Below are 27351 nucleotides of genomic sequence, written 5' to 3'. Positions count from 1 at the left end.
ACGACAGTTGTACAGAATTTAAGGAAAATTATGCCATCCTTCAGTAATTTAATAATTCACTCTAGACAGTTTTGGGAATCTTTGTTGCTGGTGACTCGTCCATCTGCAAAGCCTAAGGAAGATCTAACATAATAAGCATAATAATCCCCATTTAAAAATAATAGGTATAGACCATTTTGTTGATATCTCAATTTTTAGGCAACATGGACTATTGGAAAAACCAGTCCTGAGAGAGTGAAGTCGGAGATAAAACTCTGCTTTTCTAGATTCTCTGTAAATCAAAGCCACATGGTTATCAGTCCTGACTTCTGGTGTCAGAGTCAGAGGATTTCATTTCTAGGACCTTTGCTTTCATGCAACAAAGAAATCCCAAAGCCCTCACTGAGCATCTCAGTCTCAGTTTCCCCCTGTTATTCTATGATGATGCCCTCTCAGGAGGCCATATGCTATAAGAGTTTCAGGTTTGAATTTCAGCTTTTGAACTCACTAGTTTTGTGACCTTGGGCGAGGAACTTAATGAAGCTCCAGGCTCAGTTTCATCATCCATAAAATGGGCTTCTCAGAAAGGGTGTGAGAATTAAGCAAGAGAGCAGATATGAAGTGCTTGCAGTGCATGGTTCATTTTAACAACATGTTGCTGACTTTTAGTGTCAGATGCTTTACAGGGATTCATACATTTAATCTGTACGACATCCCTATAAGAGAAGTACTGCTCTGTCTACCTTAGATGGGGAAAATTCAGCTCAGAGAAGTTAAGTAACTTCTCCAAGGTTACGGAGCCTATTCATGAGAAGGCAGCAAACTGACTCCAAAGTCCACATTCCTTCTTAGGCACTTAAGAGTCAGTTCCTTTCTTTTCTGTCCATTGATGCTGGCTGGCGCATGAACTAGCTAGAGGAATTCAACACAGAGGAAGCAGCTAATCTCTAACACAGCTGCTGCTGCTGCTGCTGCTAAGTCGCTTCAGTCGTGTCCAACTCTGTGCGACCCCAAACACAGCTACTCAGACCAAATTAAATTCAGCACAATTAAAATAGGGTTTCCAAGAATGGAAGGAAGAAAAATCTGCCAACTTTCTATTCACTCTCTTCTCCCAGTTGTCCTAAACTGGATACTGCAGTAGTCCAAAATTCTCCCAGGAAAATGTGAGTGGGAGCAGGTTATGATGATGGAAACTCTCCTTAGGTCAGGCTTGGATCTAGGGTAAGTAGCAGAATCTTTGGGCAGCATCCAGAGAAAATTAAGCAAATCTTTCAATTAGGGCTCAATCTTCTTATAGTCCCCCCTCCCCCACCCATCCCTCCACCCCAACAAGTCCTGTGGATGAGAAACCTAGCCCAGTCCTCACCAGTCCATCAGCCTCCAGGGTTGTGACAGGAGAAGCAGAGACTGAATTCCCACTGGCTTATTTTCTTCTAAGACCTCTCAGAAAAATGGGAGCCTAATTACTGGCTTAAATTTCTTTATGCCATCTAAGGAAATAAAATTGAGAAATATTTTTCATACAACTTGGTTTTTTTGATGAGTACAAAGTCATTTCTAACTCATTTACTATAGATAGTACATTTTAATAGAAAACAGCATTCTTCGGGCATGCCCCATCATTCTGTTTAGCTCTTCTTCCTCTTCCCCGCAATTCTCTCATTACCTCTACCATAAATGACTATATGAACGCCACCTCTCCACCTCCAGCACACCTTCCACTTTTCTGACAGTTCTCTTTCTAAAAAGCAGATCTGACTGCACCGTTCCTCTGCCATAATACCCCCAATGACTTCCTGATACTTACAGAATAGAGGCCATGTTCATTAGTCTGGCATCCTAAGTGGTTCCCAGTTGTTTCCTATCTTCTTTATCAGCTTTATCTGGCTCCACCTCCTGTCCACAAACCCAGCTCCAGCCATGTAAAACTTCTCTGAGTCCTAACCCTATACTTGGTGAACTCCTGTTTATTCATCAAAGTGAAAGTGAAATCACTTAGTCCAACTCTTTGTGACCCCATGGAATGTAGCCTACCAAGCTTCTCCATCCATGAAATTTTCCAGGCAAGAATACTGAAGTGGATTGCCATTTCCTTCTCCAGGAGATCTTCCCAACCCAAAGATTGAACCCAGGTCTCCCACATTGTAGGCAGATGCTTTACCATCTGAGCCACCTTATTCATCAAAGTCCACCGCTAAATGTCACTTCCCTAGCTGAGGCTTCCTTGGAGGAATTTGTTGTTTTTCCTCTGTGTTCTCACAGCACCCTGGCCAGGTGCCTCTGACAGCTCCACTAGTTCATATCACACTTCAGTTACTGACCAGTCTCTCCCCCTGACTAGAGAGGAAGCCTCCCAGGAAACAGGGCAGCTGTATCCTTCATCTCGATATCAACAAGGCAGTGCTTGTTTGAGGGGGAAAAAAAAAATCACTATTGAATGTTTAACCTGGCAAAAAATTCCTATTTGAAAGGGACTTAAAGGGCTATTAGGAATCACTTCTTGTGGAGAGAGATGAGGACCTACTGGGTGATGGATGTAACTTTGGAAAAAGAGCAGAACTTCAACAGCAAAAGCTGAGGAAGGTGTTTTATATGGAAATAAGAACAAGAGAAAAGACCCACAAATAGGAAAGTATAGGGGCATGTTGGGGCTTTTCTGGAGGCTCAGATGGTAAAAAAATCTGCCTGCAATGTGGCAAGACTGCCTGCAATGTGTGAGACCTGGGTTCGATTCCTGGATTGGGAACATCCCTGGGAGAAGGGTACAGCTACCCACTCCAGTATTCTATCCTGGAGAATTCTATGGGCTAAGAGTCAGACACGACTGAATGACTTTCATTTCACAGGGGCATGGTGAGGAGTGAAAAGTCAATAATGATATATATATTTTTTATTGCTTGTCGATCATGGTTGGCACTGTGCTAATAAGGACATTTCATAATCCACCCTTAATTTTCACAACAACCTTGACAGGTAAGAAATTTAGGCTTAGAGAGTTTAATAATTTGCCCAAGTCCTACACCTGAAGAGGGGGAATGAGATTCAAAAGGCATCTGATGGATTCCAGGACTGAGCTCTCAACTGTCCCACAGTCCTGTAGAGCTAGTTGTAGTTAATGACCCACCTTGATTTCTTTGATTTACTCTCTTCTCTGCTGGAAACTTTCCACATGCAAGGTCAATTTTTGTGTCTATATTACAGGTGCACTGAAATTTTAAATTTACCTTCTGCAGCTCGGAGATTGTTCAGTGAAAAAGGGAAGGAAATCTTCACCCTAAAAGACCTTCAGAGAGATGAACTGGTAAAAACATGACCATGAAACTAGGAATATTAATATACTGGTACTATTAAAAGAAAAATATTTTTCGATATAATACTTCAAGCACCATCTTTTCCTCCTATTTTTTTCTCACAATTATCTTAATTCAGCAAACATCAGAAAGTACTACAAACAGCTTATTGTTACGTGCTTTCTATGTGTCAGGCATGATTTTCAGGGCTGTATATTACAGAACTCATTTAATGCTCATCACAACCACCTTATAAATAAATGAAGGCAGAAAGTGGAGAGAACCAAATTATTACCCACTTGTGAATTCTGCCCTGCTCTTTTAAGGAGGTAAATTCTATGTTGTTTTTGAGGTTTTCAAAATGTGGTTTTTTTTTAACAATTTCTTCCTAAATGATAATTTCACCTTTTCGGAAAAAAAAAACAACTCATATCTAGTTTCTCACACACTATTTGAGTGCTTAGGTTTCCCAAGTGGCTCACTGGTAAAGACTCTGCGTGCCAATGCAGGAGACAAGGGTTTGATCCCTGGGTCTGAAGGATCCCCTGGAGAAGGAAATGACAACCCACTCCAGTATTCTTGCCTGGAGAATTCCATGGATGGAGGAGCCTGGTGGGCTACAGTCCATGTGGACACAAAAGAGTCAGATATAACTTAGTGACGAAACGTTTCAACAACAACAACAATTTGAGTGATTGGAGAATGCTAAGAAGTGAAAGGACTTTAGCTTCCCAGCCTTTTCTCCCACTTACGGAATTTGAAGTATCAGCTCGAGCAGAAAACCCACTTTGATGGATGCCTGAAATTCTTTGAACAGAGAACCAAGCTTGTACCAAATTGTTAGAACTTGACTCAGGCTCTGAATGTCAAGACCCCTTGAAAGAGTTTTAAGCCCAAGTACCATTGACTAATATTAGAGGCAGCATGGAGGAGCGGAGAGCCTCTGTTCTTGGAGCTTGCTAGATTGTGTTTTGAATCCTAACTCTATCCCTGCCAGGTGTCTTGTTTGTTTCCTTCTAATATTTTTGGTTTTTCTGCTGTGCTCATTCACTGTGTTGTTTTGGAAAGAATTTAAGGTTGATGCAATAAAGCATACAATGCAAAAAGATAAATCTAAAGATAAGTCATTGAGGCCACCAGGGCAGAGGGAGCTGGAGTTAAAGGAGAATGAGATGGAGTCAGGAATGATTGTTAAAAGATCCAACACATTTGCTGGAAATGAATCTGTCCAACTGTTCTGAGACACCGACATGGAGATTGAAACATGAACAGTCACATGACTAAGTATGTCTGTGAGAGAAGAAAAACCTTGTTCATCAGAAAGAAGATATTTTTCAGGAAACTTCCCCTGGGTCGACATAGAAAGTATGCATGATCAGCAAGTGACCTCAAAAAAGGCAGAATTGAGTTTCTTTTTTTTTTTTAACCAAGTCTTTCTCGATATATTACTCTATTTTTTCTCACTTCAGTGAAATATGTATTTATTTAAGGACATTTAGAAAGTACACATAGCAAAAAGTAAAAATATCATCCATCATCTCAGCATCTAGAAATGTCCATTAACAGTTTGATGCATATACTACAAGGTCATTCATACCAGTGGTTGTTGGAGTTTTCTGTGAACTGACACTTCCTAATATTCACAGGTCATATGGAATCTATTGAAATATCAACTTTGCCACTGTAGCACAAAAGCAGTCACAGATATGCAAATGAGTGGGCATAGCTGTGTTCCAATAAAACTTTATTTACAAGAGCAGGCTGTGAGCAAGATTTGGACCTCAGCCCTCCCAGTAGCTCAGATGGTTAAATAATCTGCCTATAATGCAGGAGACCCAGCTTCGATCTCTGGGTCAGAAAGATTCCCTGGAGAAGGCAATGGCAACCCACTCCAGTATTCTTGCCTGGAGAATTCCATGGACAGTCCATGGAGTTACAAAGAGTTGGACACAACTGAGCAACTTTCATTCATTCATTCATTCCCAGGTTGTGTGAGTGGTAAAGAACCAGCCTGCCAATGCGGAAGACATAAGAAATGCGGCTTTGATCCCTAGGTCAGGAAGATCCCTTGGAAAAGGAAATGGCAAACCGCCCCAGTATTCTTGCCTGGAGAATCCCATGGATAGAGGAGTGTGGCAGGCTACAGTTCATGGGGGTCACAAAGAGTCAGACAAGACTGAAGTGACTTAGCACAACATAGTTTACAAACCCCTGATTTATATCTATTTATCCTCCCCACATCCCTCCCTTCTTTCTTTCCTTTATCTCCTTTATTTTTTCTATAACTTCTTATTAATATTTTGAATTAATTAAAGATTCATAGAGATTCATAGGAAGTTGCAAAGATGTATGGAGAAGTACTTCTTTTAGTACAAAACCATAGAGATCCATCAATTTTGTTGCATTTATCAATAGATTGGGCCTTTTTATCACTGAGCATTATTCCTTTTATCACTGAGTATGGGGCCATAGTTTGTTTCACCATATTTCACTTATTATAGGATGTTTTGATTGTTTCCAGTCTGGGATGTAATGATGCTGCCATGAGCAATTGTATGAGATTAGAGACTTATTTCTTTGGTAGGTGTATGTTTCATGTGGCGAACATTGGATCAATCCTGACCTGTCCATTGCTCAGCAAAAGAAGCAAATCTTCCTAAGGAACCTAGCTTCAGATATTTCTAAAATTCAAACCTTCTGCAGTATGCATAAAATAGAGGGTAAGTATTAGAATTATTTACCTTCTCTCTCTCTCTCTCTCTCTCTCTCTCTCTATATATATATATATATACATACACACACACACACACAAACACAGCCAAAAAAAAAAAAAAAACCCTTAATGATATGGCTTTTTAGAAAGAAATTTGCTTGTTTAAACAGATTATATTTCACACCTGCATCTTACTATTTAGTGTTAGGCTAATTTTTATATTTAAGAGTTGCAATTTAAATTCACACTGTACTTTGAATGTGCAAATAAAGCATACTTTATTTTGTCTTTAACAAATTGGGCCTTCTTTGTGAACCCCAGGTACACCCCCAACAAGGAAAACTTTAAATGTACTGTTGGGTTTACATTTGTCCCATCCATTTAATTAAATCGGCCCTTTAGGGAAGGCTCTCAGTTGTCCCAGTCTCCAGACTCTCACTTTAGTTCTTCTCTAGGATGGAAGGAAGAAACTGGGGGTGCAGATCCTCTTGCTTTCTGGGCCCTGCTCGCTGAAGTCCATGGCTGGGTGACAGTGCCATTCTTCTGGCCCAGACAGTGCTTTGGGTGGGGTAGTGCTTCCTACCTGGCTCCACCTCTCCTATGCTCTCTGCAGGCTGGTTGTGGCTGGGTAGCTGTCTCTGCAAACCTTGCCACAAAACCTCTTGACCCCTGGCTGGCAGCCACTTCTGCAAAGCTCCCCTGCGTGGCTGTCAGTAAATCCTGGGTCATGGCTGCACCTCCCAGAAACCAGATCCAGCTTCAGGTAGATTGAAAGGGTGAGGAGAGCTCAAGAGGCAATCTATCCCCGTGTCCTGAACAATGGGCGGTGTCCTCGGTGTTTCCTCACCTAGCTCAGACACCTGTGGGAGGCAATCCTGACACCCAGGGCTGGTTGTCCACCTTTGTCTGTGTCCCACTACAGATTCCCTCAGGCCCAGAAATGGCAGGGTTCCTCCAGCTCAACTCTGAGATTAAAACTCTGATGAGTTAAATGGGAGCTAAAGGCCTTTAGAAAAAAAAAAAAATCCTAAATCATGACAGTGTCATCCTGACCTGCGTGGCCATAGTCTTGTGCTTGAATGTCAAAACTGAATTTGTACTTACGCTTTCCTCTTGTAATGTTGCTCATTTCCTCATGGTCTTCCATCTTCCCTGAAGGATACTCCAGGACCAGGACAAAGATCCTAAACATAGAAAGGAAAAAGAGAACATTCATTAATATAATTTAATATAGTATCTTATTGCATATATTGAACACCGTATATTACACTTTCATGTGTCTCTCAAGGCACTGGGAACTTTCACTGAGGTGTCTGGGATCCCAGAGAATGATCTAAAGGCATATGTCTAGATAATGTAACACATTTGAATAGTTACAATTTACAATAGCTAGCTCATTTTTGGAAAGACCTATTTTTAGCACTTTTGACTGAAAATATCTTGAGAGGAAAGAATCTACAAAAATTAAATTAAGTGAAATTCAATTTATTAGTTTAAAGAGTAGCTATCAATTACACTTAGAATGTATTCTCTTAGACACAACAGCTGGAAAGTTCCTGCATTTTTATTTTAACACGTGTTTTCAAAATCCTAATTCTCTGAGATCAAAACTAATATGTCCTTGCAATTTGTGCATTTTTGTTTAGCTCTTGTTTTAGAAGTCCAAAGTGACATTGTGTCTGGAGCCAAGCTTGCTGTGAGGAAACCAATTTTTGGAAAAGAGAAGAAAATTATAGAACCAGAGGAAAAGCAAATGCAAAAAAATGCTTTAACATCAGAAAATGCTTCCAGTGAAATTCTGTAAGTAATCAGTGTGGCCAGAAAAGCTACCTGTTCCTATTTGGACTTGGCTCATTAGCTCAGTAACAGTGCAGAGCCCATGCAGGGAACCCACGTCAAGTTTGTGAAACTAATGGCATTTGAAGAGCTGGTATTTAATTAGTTTCCTGCCAAGAGGATAGAGCTGGAGCTTCAGTGTTCAACCATCACAATGATCTACATCCAATCATTCTGTTATGATACTACTATTTTTTTAATTTATTTTTTTATTGAGGGATAATTGCTTTATAGAATTTTGTTGTTTTATGTCAAACCCCCACATGAATCCACCATGGATATACATATATCCTCTCTCTTTTGAACCTCCCTCCCATCTCTCTCCCTAATCCCACCCCTTTAGGTTGATACAGAGCCCCTGTTTGAGTTTCTTAGCCATACAGCAAATTCCCATTGGCTATCTATTTTACACGTGGTAATATAAAAAATTCCCATTGGCTATCTATTTTATATGTGGTAATGTAAGTTTCCATGTTACTCTCTCCATACATCTTACCCTCTCCTCCCCTCTCCCCATATACATAAGTCTGTTCTCTATGTCTGTTTCTCCACTGCTGCCCTGTAAGGAAATTCTTCAGTACCATTTTTCTAGATTCCATATATATGTGTTAGAATACAATATTTCTCTTTCTCTTTCTGACTTACTTCATAAGTTCTAGGTTCATCCACCTCATTAGTACTGACTCAAAGGCGTTCCTTTTTATGGCTGAGTAATATTCCATGTGTATGTGTACCATAACTTCTCTATCCATTCATCCTTTGATGGACATCTAGGTTGCTTCCATGTTCTAACTATTGTGAAGAGTGCTGCAGTGAACAATGGGATACATGTGTCTTTTTCAATTTTGGTTTCTTCAGGGTATATGCCTAGGAGTGGGATTGCTGGGTCATATGGTGGCTTTATTCCTAGTATTTTAAGGAGTCTCCATACTGTCTTCCATAGTAACTGCATCAATTTACATTCCCACCAATGGTGCAAGAACATTCCCTTTTCTCCATACCCCCTGCAGCATTTATTGTCTGCAAACTTTGATGATAGCCATTCTGACTGGTGTGAGGTGATATCTCATTGTTGTTTTAGTTTCCATTTCTCTAATAATGAGCCGTGTTGAGCATCTATTCATGAGTTTGTTAGCCATCTCTATGTTGTCTTTGGAGAAATATCTTTTTAGGTCTTTTTCCCACTTTTTGATTGGGTTGTTTGTTTTTCTGGTATTGAGTTGTATGAGCTGCTTGTATATTTTGGAAATTAATCCTTTGTCAGTTGTTTCATATGCTATTATTTTCTCCCATTCTGAGGGTTGTCTTTTCACCTTGCTTATAGTTTCCTTTGCTGTGCAAATCTTTTTAGTTTAATCAGGTCCCACTTGTTTACTTTTGTTTTTATTTCCATTACTCTAGAAGGTGGGTCATAAAGGATCTTTCTTTGATTTATGTCACCAAGTGTTCTGTGTATGTTTTCCTCTAAGAGTTTTATAGTTTCTGGTCTTACGTTTAGGTCTTTAATTCATTTTGAGTTTATCTTTGTGTATGGTATTAGGAAGTGTTCTAATTTCATTCTTTTACATGTAGCTGTCTAGTTTTCCCACACCATTTATTGAAGAGGCTGTCTTTGCCCCATTGTATATTCTTGCCTCCTTTGTCAAATATAAGGTACCCAAAGGCAGCATGGGTTTATTTCTGGGCTTTCTGTCTTGTTCCATTGGTCTGTTTCTGTTTTTGTGCCAGTACCATACTGTCTTGATAACTGTAGCTTTGTAGTATAATCTGAAGTCAGAAAGGTTGATTCCTCCAGCTCCATTCTTCTTTCTCAGGACTGCTTTGGCTATTCGCGGGCTTTTGTGTTTCCATATGAATTGTGAAATTTTTTGTCCTAGTTCTGTGAAAAATGTCATTGGTAATTTGGTAGGGATCACATTGAATCTGTAGGTTGTGTTTGGTAATATAGTCATTTTCACAATATTGATTCTTCCTACCCAGGAACATGGAATATCTCTCCATCTGTTTATGTCATCTTTGATTTCTTTCATCAGTCTCTTATACTTTTCTGTGTACAATTCTTTTGTCTCCTTAGGTAAGTTTATTCCTAAATATTTAATCCTTTTTGTTGCAACAGTGAATGGGATTGATTCCTTAATTTCTATTTCTGATTTTTCATTGTTAGTATATAGAAATGCAAATGATTTCTGTGTATTCATTTTGTATCCTGCAACTTTGCTAAATTCATTGATTAGCTCTAGTAATTTTCTGATACTATCTTTAGGGTTTTCTATGTACAGTATCATGTTACCTGCAAATAGAGCTTTATTTCTTCTTTTCCAATCTGGATTACTTTTACGTCTTTTTCTTCTCTGATTGCTGTAACTAGGATTTCCAGAACTATGTTGAATAATAGTGGGGAAAGTGGGCACCCTTGTCTTGTTCTTGATCTTAGGGGGAATGCTTTCAGTTTTTCACTATTGAGAATAATGTTTGCTGTAGGCATATCATGTATGGCCTTTATCAAGTTGAGGTAGGTTCCTTCTATGTCCATTTTTTGAAGATTTTTAATAATGAAGCAGTGCTGAAATTATGAACAACCCAATTACAAGCACTGAAATTGAAGCTGTGATAAAAAATCTCCCAAAAAACAAAAGCCCAGGAGAAGAGATAATGCCTATCCTAAAATTCTTTCAAAAAATTGCAGAGGAAGGAACACTTCCAAACCCATTTTATGAGGCCATCATCACCCTGATACCAAAACCAGACAAAGACAACACAGAAAAAGAAAACTACAGGTAGTATCACTGATGAACATAGATGCAAAAATCCTCAACAAAATGTTAAATTCAGCAACATATCAAAAAGCTCATACACCATAATCAAGTTGTGTTTATTCCAGGGATGCAAGGATACTTCAATATACACAAATCAATCAGTGTGATACACCATATTAACAAATTAAAAGATAAAAACCATATGATAATCTCAATAAATGCAGAAAAAGCCTTTGATGTTACTATTTTTTAAAAGACTAGAATCTTAGAACTGGGGATATTTATTTGAGGAATTCATCATGTTTTGTTTCCATCAGCATAGACTTTAGGAACAATCGTGTTTCTTCCTCACTGGAGATTCCAGCTGAATGTATGTTAATGTAAATTACCATCCTGGATTGCTGGAATAGCTTTCTGGTTGGTTTCTATCTCCATAATCGCCTCCTTCCAATTCACCTTGAAGTTTCATCTGTGGACAGTCATCTTTCTAAAGCACAATCCTTTTTATACAGTTCTTCAATGGCTACCTACTGCACACAGAAAATAATGTTTAGTCTGCAATTCCAAGCCCTCATCCAGGCCTGTGTTAACCCTCATTCGAGTCCACAGGCCCATCTCCTCCCTATTCTTTTTCTTTCTGCCATGTGAACTCCAAGCTTCAGCTCAGCAGCTGCAAGCTGTCAGCTAAACATTGCCTACTCCACTGATGCACTGCTGTAGGCCTGACCACCTACTCATTTCTCTCCAACTGAGGCACCTTGACTTGCCCCATCCTCATTGGTGGAAGGATTCTTTTTCATTGAAATCAATCATGACAATGATTGTGCTAGCAATGTACTTATCAGATCCTTATCCTCTCCCTCACCAACATCTACCAACTTGGGAATTCCTTGAGGGCAGAAACTGTCTCATGTGTTCTGCGAAGACCAGGGAAACTGACTTTTGTCATTATTTACTGAATAAATGAAGGAATCATCAAATGAGTTTCCAAATTATGAAACCAGAAATAGCTGGTCAATTACCATTGTAGTAATTGGGAATTAATTTATACATCATCATTACCCATTGTTTTAAAAGATTGTTTCTATCCTCATGTATAAGAATATTAACTTTCATGTCAGTAATCAAACTTCCTCATTTTAGTGGGTAATTCATCTGGTCCTACATCCTGACACTAAAAAGGCACCAGAAAGGAAAGCCTTTCACAGAGAGAGTGATTTGACTTATACGATATCTTACTCAATCGTTAGGGAATGGGCCACAAACTTTCCTAACATCCCCTCTTGTTGTTCTTCTAAAGAATGTATCATCTAGCCTCTGAGTTATTATACTGTACTTTGGAAAAATAAACAGAAAATAAGAAAAAAGAAGTGATATCTTTGAGAGCAAAGATTCTTGTTCTGATTCATAGATTTCATCAAGGCCTGGAATCCTTGATCTAAAAGTGGTTGAGTCCATTCGACAAACGCAATGCAGAAGCATGGTAACTATACCTAGTAATATTGCACCGTGTATTTGAAAGTCATTAAGGGAGCAGATCTTAAAGTTATTACAAGAAAAACAATTTGTAACTATCTGCAGGGATGAATGTTAACTACATGTATTTGTGGCAATCATTTCACAATATATACAAATATCAAATCATTATGTTGTACACCTGAAACTAATATAGTGTTATATGTTATACCTCAGGTTAAAAAAAATGATGTAGGAATGTCCTGTACGTTGTATTTCTCTTCATGAATACTCCTAGTTGATAGAGAGATCACTATTTCACAAGGCAGCCCATTTTAATGTTGAAATAATGATTTAGAATGTCTCTGTTCTATGAGTTCACCTGTTTAAACTATTTGGAACTCATTGTCATTATCTGGGTTGTATCTTTTCCAGGCTAACTTTCACTTGTTCTTTGAACCATTTCTGATCACTCAAACCCCTATCATCTTATATTAAGTAAACATAAAATTTCCCTAGACTTTCTTACATACGTTTGTATGGAGATTTTCACATATTTGAAAAAGAGGAGGAATAATTTAAGGAGGGACATCTGTAAAGCAAGAGGCTAGAACATAAATCTGGAAGGAACACTTTTGATAGTTCAGTTTGGTAAAAAGATTTCTGATAAGAATGATAAACAAAATGGAAAAGAAATTCTGAGGGCACTAACCTCTGCATTGATGCTTTGTGGAAGAAAAGGCCTTCGGAGCCTGGAGTTTGAAAGGAATTTTCTCATTTCCTCAGGGCCTTGTATCCAGGCCCTGGTCACTTCGTAAGCCTTAATTCCTTAATGTATGACTTTCCCTTCACTTAGTATATGCCTGTCACACTAGTTTCTTTCTGTTCCTCAATGAGCCATGTATGTTCTTGCCTTGGAGCCTTTCCACTTGTTCTCGAGTGTTCTCCCCTCAGGTCTTGACATGGCTGGCTCCTTCCCATTGTCCAAGCCCCAACTCTAGCATCATTTCTCAGAGGAGCCTTCTCTGACTCCATTGCTAAACTAGGTCCTAACCCACCCTACCCAATTTCTATCACAATTTCCTGTTTTATTCTACCCGTAACACTTAAATTGCTTATTTATTCATTTATTTGTCTATTATCTCTCTTTTTCCCACTAGAATGTAAGCTCCATGAGACTTTTTCACTCTCCTTTTTCACTTTGATCAAGAGGCTCTTTAGTTCTTCTTCACTTTCTGCCATAAGGGTGGTGTCATCTGCATATCTGAGGTTATTGATATTTCTCCCAGCAGTCTTGATTCCAGCTTGTGCTTCATCCAGCCTGACATTTCACATGAGGTACTCTGCATATAAGTTAAATAAGCAGGATGACAATGTACAGCCTTGGCATACTCCTTTCTCGATTTGGAACCAGTCTGTTGTTCCATGTCCAGTTCTAACTAGCAGACATAAATGAATCAATAAAGTAAGATGTTTGTTTAGGTGTCTGTTTGAATGGTTGTTCTAAAATTGACTGTACTGTACTTCATTTACTTGGAAGCTGAAGAGCATACACCCAGGTTAGAAGATAAAACATCTCAACTTGGAGGAAAAATCTTGTTTACACCTTGCTGACTGTGTTAAAACTAACTTTATTTTTGTTGTTGGTTTATTTTCATCAAACAGATCAAGTTGGTGAGAAAGCTGCATTTTCTATTTTCAACACAAGATGGCACTATTTCTCTTTAACTGTTAATGAGATAGTTCTACTTGAGAAGCTGTTTCTGCTGAAGTTCTGAATGAGGCAGTTGTTACCCACCGATTTCATATCCACATGTAATACTTTTGCTACATTTGAAAAGTGTATGGCCTGTTTTTCTAAAGCAGGACTTGTCCCTGGAGACGTGGGTACTTTGATACTGCCTGCAGTTACATCAAATTACCACAAGCACCTTGGTGACCACAACTTCCCCCAGAGAACTTTGTTTACACTTATGCACATTTAGAGTACTGAAGTATGCGAGCTGCTTTGCCTGTATATGTATCCTGCCTTCAGCAGAGCGGTCCTCGGATTGTATCATGATCCCATGCAAGCAACTCTACCCTGTACTGTGCCTGGGAACTTGATATACTCACATCTGCATGGTGGCTATGCATCTGTTCACGATTTCATCTAAATAAGAAGCCAGGAGGCCCACTCAGTTATTCAGACTATGATTATTTAAGTGTTTTTGTATATTATTCTCTGTCAAAACCTGGCATGTTTGTGCTGGTGCTATTTGAGTCTCTCTAGATTTTTCTACTGAGAGGAAAAGTTAATTAAGATTCCTTAACATTGCCTAATGAGTAAATTTTATGAAACCTAGTAATGTAGGCTGTCTGTTTCAGACAGAATTATGCCACATTTATGGAGTAGGCAAGAGTCGTGTTACACGTTTGTTATGAATTTCCAAAACTATTGAGTAGTCCTAATCTTATTTTTGAAATATAATACATATGGCCCCATTTTTTCCTGAGTAAATATGACAAAGATGAATGCTTTTTATTATGTGATTGAGAAATTTTATTGGTAGCTTTGTATTAAAATTCTAAATTGTTAGTAGGATGTGACTTTGCAATGTTAGGAACCATTATGGAAATATGATTTCCAGATCCTCTAACATCCTTTAGGATACAATCAGACTGCACCTCAGAGAACACCCTCGGAGTATAAATCAGAATTCTCAGACCTCTGTTTGCTTCTCAACCCTGATAGAGATTCACATGCAAGAGCCCATCTCAGAATGAAGGCTTGTCACACACTTCTCAGGTATGCCTGGCAGGAATCTTCTCATAACTTTGATGGGAATGACAGTCTTCCAAAGAAAATGGAAGACGAGCTCTTTGAAAACATGGAACCGGAGAAGAAATACAGGTAAAAAATTGTAAGGTTCCTGTTAAATATTTCTACCTGGTCTTGGGGTCACTCACTTTATTCCTGCAGATTTACATTACTGTTAGTTGCTGTGTACACCACACACACATTTCTGTGTTTCTTGTGATTTTGACTGAAGTATTTACAGGTACAGGTGGGAAGTACCTTCTCGCTTTAGCTGCGCAGTGTAATTTCTTGTTCACTTGTGTCTTTTCTTTTAAAAGGTAAGCCCTGCCCCATCTTTGCCTCCTGAGAACTTAGGACAGAGCCTGTATTTTAGTGAAATGAGTATGTGAATGAACTTATGAATAAGCATGTAAAATCCCCCGATGTCTTTAAGAAATTAGTAAAATGCAATTTCTTGCCTTTTAATTTTATTTTTTTCTCTGGTCAATGTCCAGTGAAATGACAGAAATCTATAGTACTTTTTATTATTCCATAATATTTATGTATTTACCTAACATTATAGCAATTTACATAAATTAAACAGTTTCAGCACTTCAATGCTTAGCATTGGTCCATGCACAAAAGTAGGGACTTAATAGACATTTATAAATTAATTGCTAATGCATTGTTATGTTTGATAGATTTATTAAGTCTGTCTAATGCCTTAAGAGATATTTAAGTAAGACATTCTTTTAACTTGTTAGCATATCATCATTTTGGTTTATAATATTCTATGAGCTGTTAGGAAAGATGAAAAAAGCTTGGAGAATGGGATTCTATTTGCAGGAATTCTGTAGATAGAGGATAGAAATGATCATCATTTGTACAGAACTCCTCTGTTTCTCTCTGTTTTGATTTCTATTTGCCCTGTTCTGCCTCCAACTTCTTTTTCTCTTTAAATGATCTAAAATGATTTTTTTTCTTTGCTGATGAATTTCTCATATTCTCTTGGATAAACATATATTCCTATACAAAATAAACTCAGAATTCTACTTTTTACATCAGCTTGACAATGGAAAGCAAATGGCTTCACTGCTCTCCTGATGATAATGCTTCCCCATTACAAGTGAATTTGGTTCACGGCAGGTCTCTCGCCAACAGAACTTGCAATCTGCAGCACATCAGAAAACAGGACATTTTTCTGCCACTAATGGGATTTTCTTTATCTCAGCCATTCTCCAAAACAGAGTAAATTGCAGAAACTTTGCCACCAGCAGTTTGAATACAGAGATGGGCAAATTATAAACTCTGCTGCTCCTCATCTAGTCTTGGGGGTGTGGGGCCCCAACCTGCACTCAGGCGTGGAGGTGGTTTTGGTGGAGAAAAAAGCAAATGATAGTCATCAACGCTGGATGCACAAGGAAGACAGCAGGTAAACCCATCATATTTGGGTGTTAATATATCAAGAGGTGAATGGGAGCCAAAGAGATCCAGCATGGTCCCCACAGAGCAGGCAGGGGTATATTTGAGGACTTTGGATTTTCTTTTTAATGTAGCCAATGATTTTTTTCTTAACCTACTCAAGGAAGAAAAAGTGAAATCAAATGTAAGTGCTCCGTAGTCTACACGCAACCCATCCACTCTGGATTCAGATAAGGAACATGAAGCCTGACCTATTGGGTTCATAGTTTTAATGAGCCAAGGTCAAGAGAAAACTAGGTGCTCGTCTAAATGATTTTATGATTTGAAAACATCATAAAATCAAGTAAGAATTCTAAAAAGTCCTATTTTTAAAATTGTGAGGTACTTTTCATGAACATAGTCTCCTGTACCTCCTCAACATGCATGCCCTCCCTCCCTTCCACCACTCCCATCAGATAACTGACTGACGTGGCTTCTACTCACACAGTGAAATCGAATTGAATTCTTGCCCTAATCAAATACATCAACCGAGTGCCATAACTGGCCCTTGTATGGATCTAGCTTGAAACTTAACCACTGTCGGAAAGGTTATTTCCTAGACAATCAGAAGAAATTTAAAACAGTGATATTAAAGAAGGCTTTAATTTTGTAGGGTGTCATAATAGTCTAGTGGTTATGTTTTAAAAAAAAAAACTGATCACTTGGATGTACATTGTAGTATTTACAGATAAAACTGAAAGCTCAGATTTGTTTTAGAATATTCTAGCAAAGCAAAAATTTTTAAAGTGGGGAGGGGGCAGTGGATGAAACAGGAATAGCAGAATGTTGATAACTGTTGAGTCTGTGGTGGTTTCTTATACATTTCTCTATGGTTTTGTGCATACTTGAACATTTCTTTAGCAAGAGAGAGAACAACTCCTTGGTTTTTAGATGATTTGCTTCCCAGTCTCTCATTCGTGTTATATCGTGGGGGCTCCAGGGCCCTCTTCATTCTCTTGAAATACTACATACAGAAAATGTGTTTGTATATCTGTGCAATACTTTTTCTTTTTTCCTGGGAAACAGCTGTGGTTTTTGTTGGATTCTGAAGGGTGTCTGATGCAGAAGGCTTAGGGGACCGCTGCTTCTAGAGAGACTGTATACGCTTCAGCAGGCGGCAGCAGAGGGGCCAGCATGGACAGGAAAGGAACTAGCCTTCCTCTGCTCCCTGGTCTGAGATTCAGAGCCGCCGCAGGGAACACATGTGGCCTTGTTTTAGAGACAGCTGAAAAGCCAACATGTAGACAGACCTGGTGAGTGTGTTCTTTCGCCCCATTCATCCTAGCTAAGCTGTCTTTGCGACGGGGGAGCTAAGAAACAGGCTTTTGTCCCTGTGAATAGTTTTCTGTATGGGACCAGAATTCATTCATTTAGCTGCAAAGGATTATCAAGGGCAGTGTTTTAGGTGCTGGCACTTTCAGCAAAGAACTAAACAGATAAAAATTCTTGCTTATGAAGCTAGTGATACGCATCTCTACTTTTCTGGAATTTAGAGCTGCATCTTACTGCCTTGGCTTTCTGTATTATAGTAGTCATACTACTTGAGCCTAAGAATTGGAATTTTGAGCATGGCGGAAGAACTGGAGCTGTCAGGCATGGGGGATGAGAGAAGTGACCCCAAGGAGACAGCCACACTTGATATTTCATTAAAAAACACTTGGTCATCAAAAGAGGGGACAAGTTCTGAGTCCTGCTCAGTCTCGTTCAGTGTCTGTACTGGTTTTGGTTTCCATTCTGAGTGCTGTTGGAAAATCAGGAAGAGGGGAAGGACAGGCTGTTTAAGTAAAAACAAGGAGAAGCTTGCCTATAACTCTATGCACTCCATTACTGCTTTGGAAAATCTAACCACGTGTAATACAAAAGGGGATGGTGTCCTCCAATTTCCTTCCACTTTCCAGAACACTCCGCAACATTGTCATATTGAGGCCTCCCCATGTCAAACTGTAGAAGAGAGGAACAATTGGAGGGAGATGGCAGTATTGATTGATCCCTGGTTGGAAACTGCGGAGTCTAGAGAGAAGAAGTGGAGCCAAGATGGGGAGCAGCATTGGGACCGGGTTTGCTCATGAACATGTGGGTCACCATCTAAGCACGTGGGCAGGAGAGGTTTTGCAGAAGTCTTGCTGATTAGGTATGGGCTTGATTCAGAGGAATAAATGTCCCATGGCAAAAATGTGTCTGTATAGTGACAGAAATTCTGAGCTTTCTTCTACATTTTGCCTTGTCATTTTGCTTTTGCTTTTTTCCCTGTAACTAGTTATTGAAACCCATTTGTTCTGATAAGCTGGTGAAGCCTCTAGAACCCTGGGTTACCCTATGTAGCAAAACCTATAGAAAATCCCACTTATGTGAACCATAGTCTTTTGATCACCCATATGTTTTCCCAGGCAGTAAATTAGCACTTTTTGAGGCAACAGCCCAATCAGAATTTGTACCAATAGAGCACTGGCCTGGTAGTTTGCCAGCATGGTGGGAGGCACCAAGTGCTATCTCCGTGCCTAGAATTTTCTACCTTTCATTTGGTCCTTTGGGTCTTGAATTACTTTTTCATTGTGGCCTATTTAAAATAGGAAACAACTAGGAAATCTGATGTCTTAAGCAATTATCAGCAAAACCTCTTAAGGGAAATTATGACTGTGAGAACAAGGCCTACTGGAAGACCACATGGTCCAGGAGAGTCAGCAAGAAATGAGTAAAGGGGTACCAACAGGAGGGAGGAAATTGCCAGAGACACATTTACTTGGTTTCCAGCCACACAGAAAAAAATGCCAGGTCAACTTTAGAGATATTTGGTATCTCTCTTCCATTTTCAACCCTGGCACAATCTGAATGAATCATTTGGTCTCTAAAGGGAAATATGAAAAACTACTCAGGGATTAAAATCCTCCTCACTTGTTCTAAAGCTAGGGAAATTGAAGCTCAAGGGGCTGAGTTGGTTTGTACACACTTGTGCCGTGGATTAGTAGAAGAGGCTGTACCTTATGCTGGATGTTGCTGGGACACAAAGTTCTCACACTGCTGTTTGGCACATAGTGAGTTTTATGTAGACATCCATAAGCTCAGAGTTCCTGCAGAATGTAGGCACCTCTGCTATGGGCAAGTGACAGTCTATTGTCCAATAAAAAAGAAAAATCAACACGGACGTGGCTGAGCGTGGAACTGAATCACACAAAAAGTGGCTACATCTGTTCTAGGCAGCAGAAATAGAGAAAGCTAGGTAACTCATCTAGGCACCACCTCAATAAGTAGTTGCAGGAAATATAGAACCATTCATTCATTTGACTACTACTGAGTGCCAATGAAAATGCAAGATGCAAGCTATGCCACATGCTGAGGTTACGGAGATGAACAATATTGAACAGCAGCACTCGCACCGTGCACGGACTTGATAAATGCTAAAAAGCCATTTGATAAAATCAAATACCCACTTTGGCTTTAAAATGACACTTCATTAACTAACAATAGAAGGAAGAAACACATTGTATGATTAATAGTGATAGTCTTGTAGGAATATAAACAATGTTTCAAATTCTGGTTTTTTTTTTTTTAAGTTTGGGGTATTTCCTATCTCATCTGTTTTATTTATTAAAAAATGTTTTCATTGGAATATAATGGCTTTGCAATGTTGTGCTGCTTTTTTGCTGTACAACAATGTGAGTCGGTCATATGCTTTACAATGAGAATGTTTTGTGTTCAGAGATTTAGATATCTAGCACCTTTTAAGTCTTGAAAGTAAAAATACTGTATTTTTACAACAGATCTCCTCCACTCCCACTTTCTCCCCATTTCTTCCACTTCCACATCATTAAATTTTATACTCAGGACTAGCTATACTTTCCACAGCAAGAATGCCACTGCTGGTCTGTAATGCAACTATGTTGACAGACACGAAGAACAGACTTTTGCTATTCAGACAATATCCTTGAATGTTTGGTTTATTTTTGTTTTTAAGTGACATAAGGGAAAGAATTGGAGGGGGTAGCTCTATAATTTTGTCTGGTTTTTTTCAGTAGAGGAGGCTTTATTTTTAACGCCAATATAACTTAAAAATTTTCAACATGAATCTTGTACTTTTAGGAAATACTCATGTAGAAAAGAAGAATTTGAGGGAAGGCTATAAAAAAATCACAGCCATCAATAATAGTAGCTCATATTAAGTTCCATGAGCCAGACAATATTCAATGCATTTTCTATGCATTAACCCATTACATTCCCGAGATGAGAGCCCTGTGAAGTATGCTCCATTATCCGATTTTACAGATGAGGAAACTGAGATACAGTGTTGTTGAGCAAATCTTGAGGTCTATTCAAGATTTAAATTCAGGCATTGTGGCTCCAGAATCCATGTTCTTAATCTCTCTGCCACATTACCTCTTCAACAGCAAAACAGGTGAGGAGAGTGTCTGGGTACAGTCTAGACAGAGAAAATTTAGACAGGATTCTTTAACATAAAGAATTATTAAACTGTGATAAATGACTATCAGATTTTTTTAAAATCCCTCTATATGGGACTCTAGGGGTGAGAGAGTTGAGGACAAACTTGGAATTGGGTCCCTCCCAAGACTGGAGTTCAGAACGCAGCATGGGTGCTGTGCACTGGACGGCAGAGAAATGGGCCAGTTTGCCTGGTCAGATCAGGTCTGTGGCTGCTGGCTAAGCAGGAAGCAACCCTCTGAAACATACGTGAGGTGCAGCTGTTGCTGGACGCATGGCAATGCAGAGGATATGGGGATGCTGGTGCAGCAGAAGGCCTGGAGCTTGTGGTGTCCATGTCGAGAGGGCCACAAGCAGATGATCACCAGGCCAGGGCTGTGAGGGTTTAAGGGACCATGTCATCTGGGCACCTGGTTTGGCAGAGCATCCCTGGATATCCCCACTCCCAAACACTGACCCCAGGCAGCAGCCAGAAAGAACAGGAGAGCCCCTTTCTCCTTCCATATTCTTCCAGCACTATCCACCAAGAAAGCTTAATTTCGTGCTCATGGTGGGGAGAAATGCCTAGAAGATTTCACATCCATTATCACAGAGACTGTATGGAGCTAAGAAGCAATGCACAGATAAGTAGCACAGGGGGCGCTCTAAACTGGTAACGCTTCTCTGTAATGTAATGTGCCTAATCCTGTTTTCCCAAGGACTTTTCACCTGGTGAGTAACCCAGATCTCGTGCTGGCAGTGTCTATGCTCAAGGCTAGAGGTGAAGTCTGTGGCTACCCGGTTATTGCTCAGGTAAGATATACAGAGGCTAAGAGAGTAATTACAACCCTTTATTTGGTTAAATTTAAGGAAAGCTCCGTGCTTCCTTGTTGGGAGAAAGATAGGTCATAGAAACCCATCGTGAATGCCATTGTTAAAATATTTACAATAATCTGCCTAGATTTCAAATTGAACATGTTTATGTAGCCCTTAATTTAGTTTAATCCAACAGATGGTGACTGAGGGCTTGCTGCATGTCAGGAGCTATGCAAGTTACTTAAATTAAATCCAATGGCAAGCATGAGAAATTATCCCCAAAGCATTCATAGTTCTCAGAAGTGGGTGCAGTCAGGCGAATGGCTGGTGTGTGTGTGTGCTCAGTTGTGTCCAACTTTTTGTGACTCCGTAGATTGTAGCCCACCATGCTCCTCTGTCCATAGAATTTTCCAGGAAAGAATACTGGAGTGGGTTGCCATTTCCTACTCCACAGGATCTTCCCCACCTAGGGATCAAACCTGTGTTTCTTGTGACCCCCGCACTGGCAAGTGGATTCTTTACCACTGTGCAACCTGGGAAGCCTGTTAGAGGCACATATTTTAAGTTCAATGATTTGGAAACATAAGCCAGTTCCCTCTCACCTGGCAACTGGCAGTAAAGACCATGGTCAGAGAAGTCTTCCCGGGGATGTGAGCTCATCAATGTTAATTCTACTAAGAGACCCATTTGAAATACACTTTCAACATTTTGCAAATATTTAGAGCAGCCAAGCAATTTTTGGAGTCCAGAGAAGGCTGGCTTTATTTGAATTTTGGGTAAAGACCTATGGAGTTGATTTTTTCTCCCATGTTTGTCTGTCACCCTTATTTACCAAAGACACTCCTAGATGGGCATGTAATTTTTCCTTGGTAGGTGGGCTTCCCAGGTGGTGTTAATGATAAAGAATCTGCCTGCCAATGTAGGAGACTCAGGAGAGGCAGGTTCAATCCCTGGGTCGGGAAGATCCCCTGGAGGAGGAAATGGCAACTCACTCCAGTGTTCTTGCCTGGATAGTTCCATGGGCAGAGGAGCCTGGTGGGCTACAGTCCATGGGGTTGCAAAGAATCACAGACGACTAATACACAGGAGGAGAGAAAGTTTAGGAGTGTCCCTTCTCTGCATCTACTTTCTGTGTCCTCCACAGTATTTGCCATGTTTTTGTTGAGCAGAATATATTGTCTCCAAATAGAATTTGTTTTATGCCATTTTTTAATTGTAGTGAGGCAACTTGTTTTGCAGGTCCTGAATCCAAAATTGAGATACAGCAATCTGAACAAATGTGTGTGTATAAGTCAGTCATGTCTGACTCTTTGTGACCCCGCAAACTACAGCCTGCCAGGCTTTTCTGTCCTTGGAACTCTCCAGGCAAGAATACTGAAGTGGATTGGCATGCCCTTCTCCAGGGGATCTTCCCAACCCAGGGATTGAAACCTGGTCTCCTGCATCGCAGGCAGATTCGGTCTCTGGATTGGCAAGATCCCCTGGAGAAGGGGATCTTCTACCCACTCCAGTATTCTGGCCTGGAGAATTCCATGGACTGTATAGTACATGAGGTCACAAAGAGTTGGACATGACTGAGCGACTTTTACATTGTTAATAATGACTTCCCTGTAACTCAAGTGGTAAAATATCTGAACAAATACGAAAGGTTAATTAAATTGTCTATCGTGATGATAGGGCTTCAGGAACATGCTTGAAAATGGTAAAGAATCTGCCTGCGAATGCAGGAGATGCAAGAGAAATGGGTTCGATCCCTGGGTCAGGAAGATCCACTAGAGGAGGAAATGGCAACTCACTCCGGTATTCTTGCCTGGAAAATTCCATGGGCAGAAGAGCCTGGCAGGTTACAGTCTATGGGGGTCTAAAATTTTATTCTGCGAGATACTGTATATATAACATCACATTTTCCCCTGATAGGTGCCTCTTTGACATGAACGACAGTGAGGTAAAACCTCATGCAGATGCAATTTAGTACCTTAATCAGTTTCATAAAATTATAGATATGGAGGTTTTCCCCTAAGGTTCTCATTTTTATAAGAAATGAGTTTGATCTCAAGGTAATTTGTATTACCTTTCAAGAGTTTTTTTTTTTTTACTTGCTGTTTCATTTTTATTTCTTGAAGCAGTTTGTAAGAATATACCAATGTTCATGTAAAATAAAAAAAATGAGGCCTGTTAGGTTAATGTTACTAAACCCTTTCCCTGTTCCTTGAAATATAGTCTTTGTTTTGCATACCTCTGAGGGATGCTGTATTGTCTGACCTATTAAATCAATCCTTAAGACTCATTTATTTTCCTCTTCACTATCAATCTCTCTTTGGTAAAGTAAGTATTATTCATTATAAAGTTCCTTGAAGTGTCATGATATGTTTGGTTAGAACTAATCTACTGGTTTAAATTCCCTAAAATTGAAACTGCTCATTTTTTAACTTATGCTCAAACCAAGTTGTATAATCAGGATAAGTATGCTGTTTCTAATACATAAAATAGAGTGTGTGTACGTGCTCAGTCGATCAGTCTTGTCCTACACATTGCGACCCTGTGGACTGTAGCCTACCAGGCTTCTCTGTCAGTGGGATTCTCCAGGCAAGAATACTGCAGTGGGCTTCTAGTCCCTTCTCCAGGGCATCTTCCTGACCCAAGGATTGAACCCTTGTCTCATGCCTCTCCCACAATTCAGGTGGGTTCTTTACCCACTGAGCCACCTGAAAATATAGTGTACTCATATTTTTTAAAAAACCTTCTTGGTAGCCAGTGAAATGTAAATTAAAATATCAATATCAACGAGGTACTATTTTTCATTTATTAAATTTTCAATGCTTTGGCAAGAGTGCGAAGAGACCATTTCATATAATACTGATTGAAGTGTAAACTAGAATAACCTTTCTAGAAAAAATTTTGATATGATAAAGCTTTATATTATACATCATAATTTTTTAATGATCCTGTTCCTTTATTAGCAATTCTGTTTCAAGAGTTTGTTCTCGAAATGTTATGGATTTACACAAAGATTTATTTTACGATTGTTGGTTGCTCTTTTGCTTATAGTAAAGAAAATTTGAGAAACAATCTACATGTTTAACTGCTGAATACTGGTAAAGTAAAATACCCTAAGATCAAATAAAATATGTATACTTTAAAAAAACCCAAAAAACTACTGCAGTTATCAAATTTTGTGTATTTTCTGATTCCATTTTTTTTTAAAAATCAGAGTACAAGTATATATGAAATATAATCATCCAATATCAAGAGTAGTTATCACTACATAATAGAGTTTTGAGTAATTATCTGTATTTTCTGAATTTATGCAATGAAGACTACGATTGCTGTACACAAATCATAAATTCTTCTACTTGACTCCATATTTTTCTCTCTCCTTTTTTTTCAGAAATACAACCCACATAACAATGGGGCTTCTAATCAAAAGTGGAATTACATGAAAAGTACAAAAGCTTTTATGGCCTTTCATAGCACTTCACTGGATAAAGAGATCACAGCTGCAAACTATGCTGGTGTTTGTACATCCTCTGTAATTAGAGAAGAAAAGATTGATCAGCCAGTAAGTGGTTCATCCTCCTACAAAAAAGAGGAGGGAGGGATGGATTAGTTTAATAAAGCAAGAAACTTCTTTCCCCAGAAAACCTTAAGTTCACACAAATGATACACTGACTTGTGGATGAAATCAGACTCTGATTCTGGTCAAGAAAGAAGGAAGGAATGTTGATGTTACCCTCGACTTATATTGTTTCACTGACTCCCTTCACCATCATTGACTTTGGTTCATCATCACTGACTAGAACATGCATGGAGGAGGATAATCGCTCCCACTTCACTCCATAGGTGTGCTTGCCACACTCGATACCACTCCACTCCAGAAAGCATGTTAAAATGCCAAGAATGGGGAAAAGGGATAGTTAGGGAGTTTGGGGTGAAGGGTCCACAGTGCTATATTTAAGATGGATAACCAACAAGGGCCTACTGTGTAGCAGAGGGAGCTCTGCTCAATGTTATGTGGCAGCCTGGATGGGAGGGGAGTTTGGGAGAGAAAGGATAGATGCGTATGTATGGCTGCGTCTCTTTGCTGTCCTCCTGAAACTATCACAACATTGCTAATTGACTATACTCCAGTACAAAATAAAAAGTTTTAAAAATGCCAATGATTGTAAGTGACTTTATATTACATTATACCAAGCATAGGGCTAAGCATGGTGTACTCTAAGTTTTAAATAATTTCTAAAGTTTGGTACTTTAGTTTTTACTATTAAGGAATTACTTGTACCATGTTTTATAGATGTCTGAGATATTTGTGGGTCAAAGCACCTTGCTTTGGTTGATAACCACTGGCCTACAGAATATTGAAATCTCATAATATATATTACAAGACCTTGCAAGACCCTCTTTACTCTGCTCCTCAAAAGTCTCTAAACTTGCCTACTGCTTCTTCACTCATCGTTCTCTGGCTCTCCTGAATAAGAGATGTAAACGTATCATACCATTTTGCATATCTCTGGTTTCCACTAAGCTAACCCCCTCTGACCTTTTCTCCTTTGTCTGTGATCTCATAGCTGTTAGCTAATATGCAGCCAAAGAGTGCTGAAGTCATGTTAAAAAAATTTGAGTCAACTTGAAAAGGCTCCAAAGATAAGACAGTGTAAGCATTAATATGACTACTGAATGCATCGGATTGACATACATTAGATATGTTCATGCTGACATTAAGCACCAGCAACAGCTCAAGTGGTCACAATTAGATGATGCTAAGAAATGAATCCATTACTTTGAAAACCAGTAAATGAAGAATCAAGCTCTTTCTTTATGAACCATACCTCAGGATAACAATATAGTTGATAAGGAGAATCTTCATTTCATAAAAACATCCCAGATAATAAATGAATAAAGTATGAGGAAATCAGAATATCATTATGTTGTGAATTTTAATACATTAATGGATCCAGGCAGTGACCATCATAAGCTACTAACACTACAAAAAGAGTCATAACAGTTGCCCCTTGATAGAAATGCATTGTACCACTTATGAAGTGTTCTTGTCCCCCAAAATCTAATTGGAGAAAATATGCAATGAGTAATTACAATAAAAGAAAAAAGAGAAATGAGGGTCATAAGGGTTCAAAGAGACTTAGGTATTTAATCATAATGTATTGACCTTATTTTGATTGTTTCAAATAAATTGTAAGAAAGTGAGAAAATCGTATAAATTTGAATACTACCTGAATATCTGATTGTATTATGGTTTTATTATTAAGTTTAGGTATATTATAGTTATGATAGAGTTCTTATTTGTTAGATAAGGATAAAACCTTCCAATTTTCAACATTTCTTCTAAAAGATGAGAACTCTCCTTTCCTACTAGTTAAGTAATAACCTATCTGATAGAATTAACATGGTTAATTTGAAAAGCACAGTAATATATCAATTCTGGGATTCTCAAAAAAAAAAAAAAAGTTTATCTCTCTGGGGAAACCTACCCTCTGCCCAAAGGCTCCAAATAAGTAGTTTTTAACCTTTTCAGAGATACAGACCTCATTGAAAGTCTTGTGAAATTATGGATGTTCTTTTCCCCAAAATGCACATGTGTAAACAAAAGCTTATTTTGTATGAGAATTCAGGGAGTTCATATACTCCCCCTTGAATTCCAGTTTAGATTTACAGTAAGAGCTTCCTCTCTAGACCATGTTTGCTTGGCCAGTTTAGAAAAAGAAAATTAAAGTGAAGTAACTATTATATGCTAGAAAGCTACTGTATATTATATACTGATGCAACTTTATTTTTACATAGATGATATCATTTAAATAATAAATATTAATAATATCAATCAGTATCAATTCAGTT

The 27351-nt window shown here is 38.9% G+C and overlaps 1 protein-coding gene across 2 annotated transcripts in view; it reads left to right on the top strand.

The window, feature by feature from the left end:
* Positions 1–27351, top strand: part of DCDC1 (doublecortin domain containing 1) — a 438943-nt gene that overhangs the window by 358675 nt on the left and 52917 nt on the right. For both annotated transcript variants that reach the window (XM_040258928.1, XM_040258929.1), the window contains 7 exons: positions 3184–3283; positions 5857–5992; positions 7632–7785; positions 14767–14925; positions 16043–16243; positions 21405–21498; positions 24890–25060. In XM_040258928.1, the coding sequence (XP_040114862.1) occupies positions 3184–3283; positions 5857–5992; positions 7632–7785; positions 14767–14925; positions 16043–16243; positions 21405–21498; positions 24890–25060 (1015 nt within the window). The remainder of the gene's footprint in view (positions 1–3183; positions 3284–5856; positions 5993–7631; positions 7786–14766; positions 14926–16042; positions 16244–21404; positions 21499–24889; positions 25061–27351) is intronic.

The sequence above is a fragment of the Oryx dammah genome, unplaced genomic scaffold (assembly GCF_014754425.2).
Source record: "Oryx dammah isolate SB20612 unplaced genomic scaffold, SCBI_Odam_1.1 HiC_scaffold_17, whole genome shotgun sequence".
Lineage (NCBI taxonomy): Eukaryota > Metazoa > Chordata > Mammalia > Artiodactyla > Bovidae > Oryx > Oryx dammah.
This window is presented reverse-complemented; position numbering and strand designations above follow the sequence as displayed.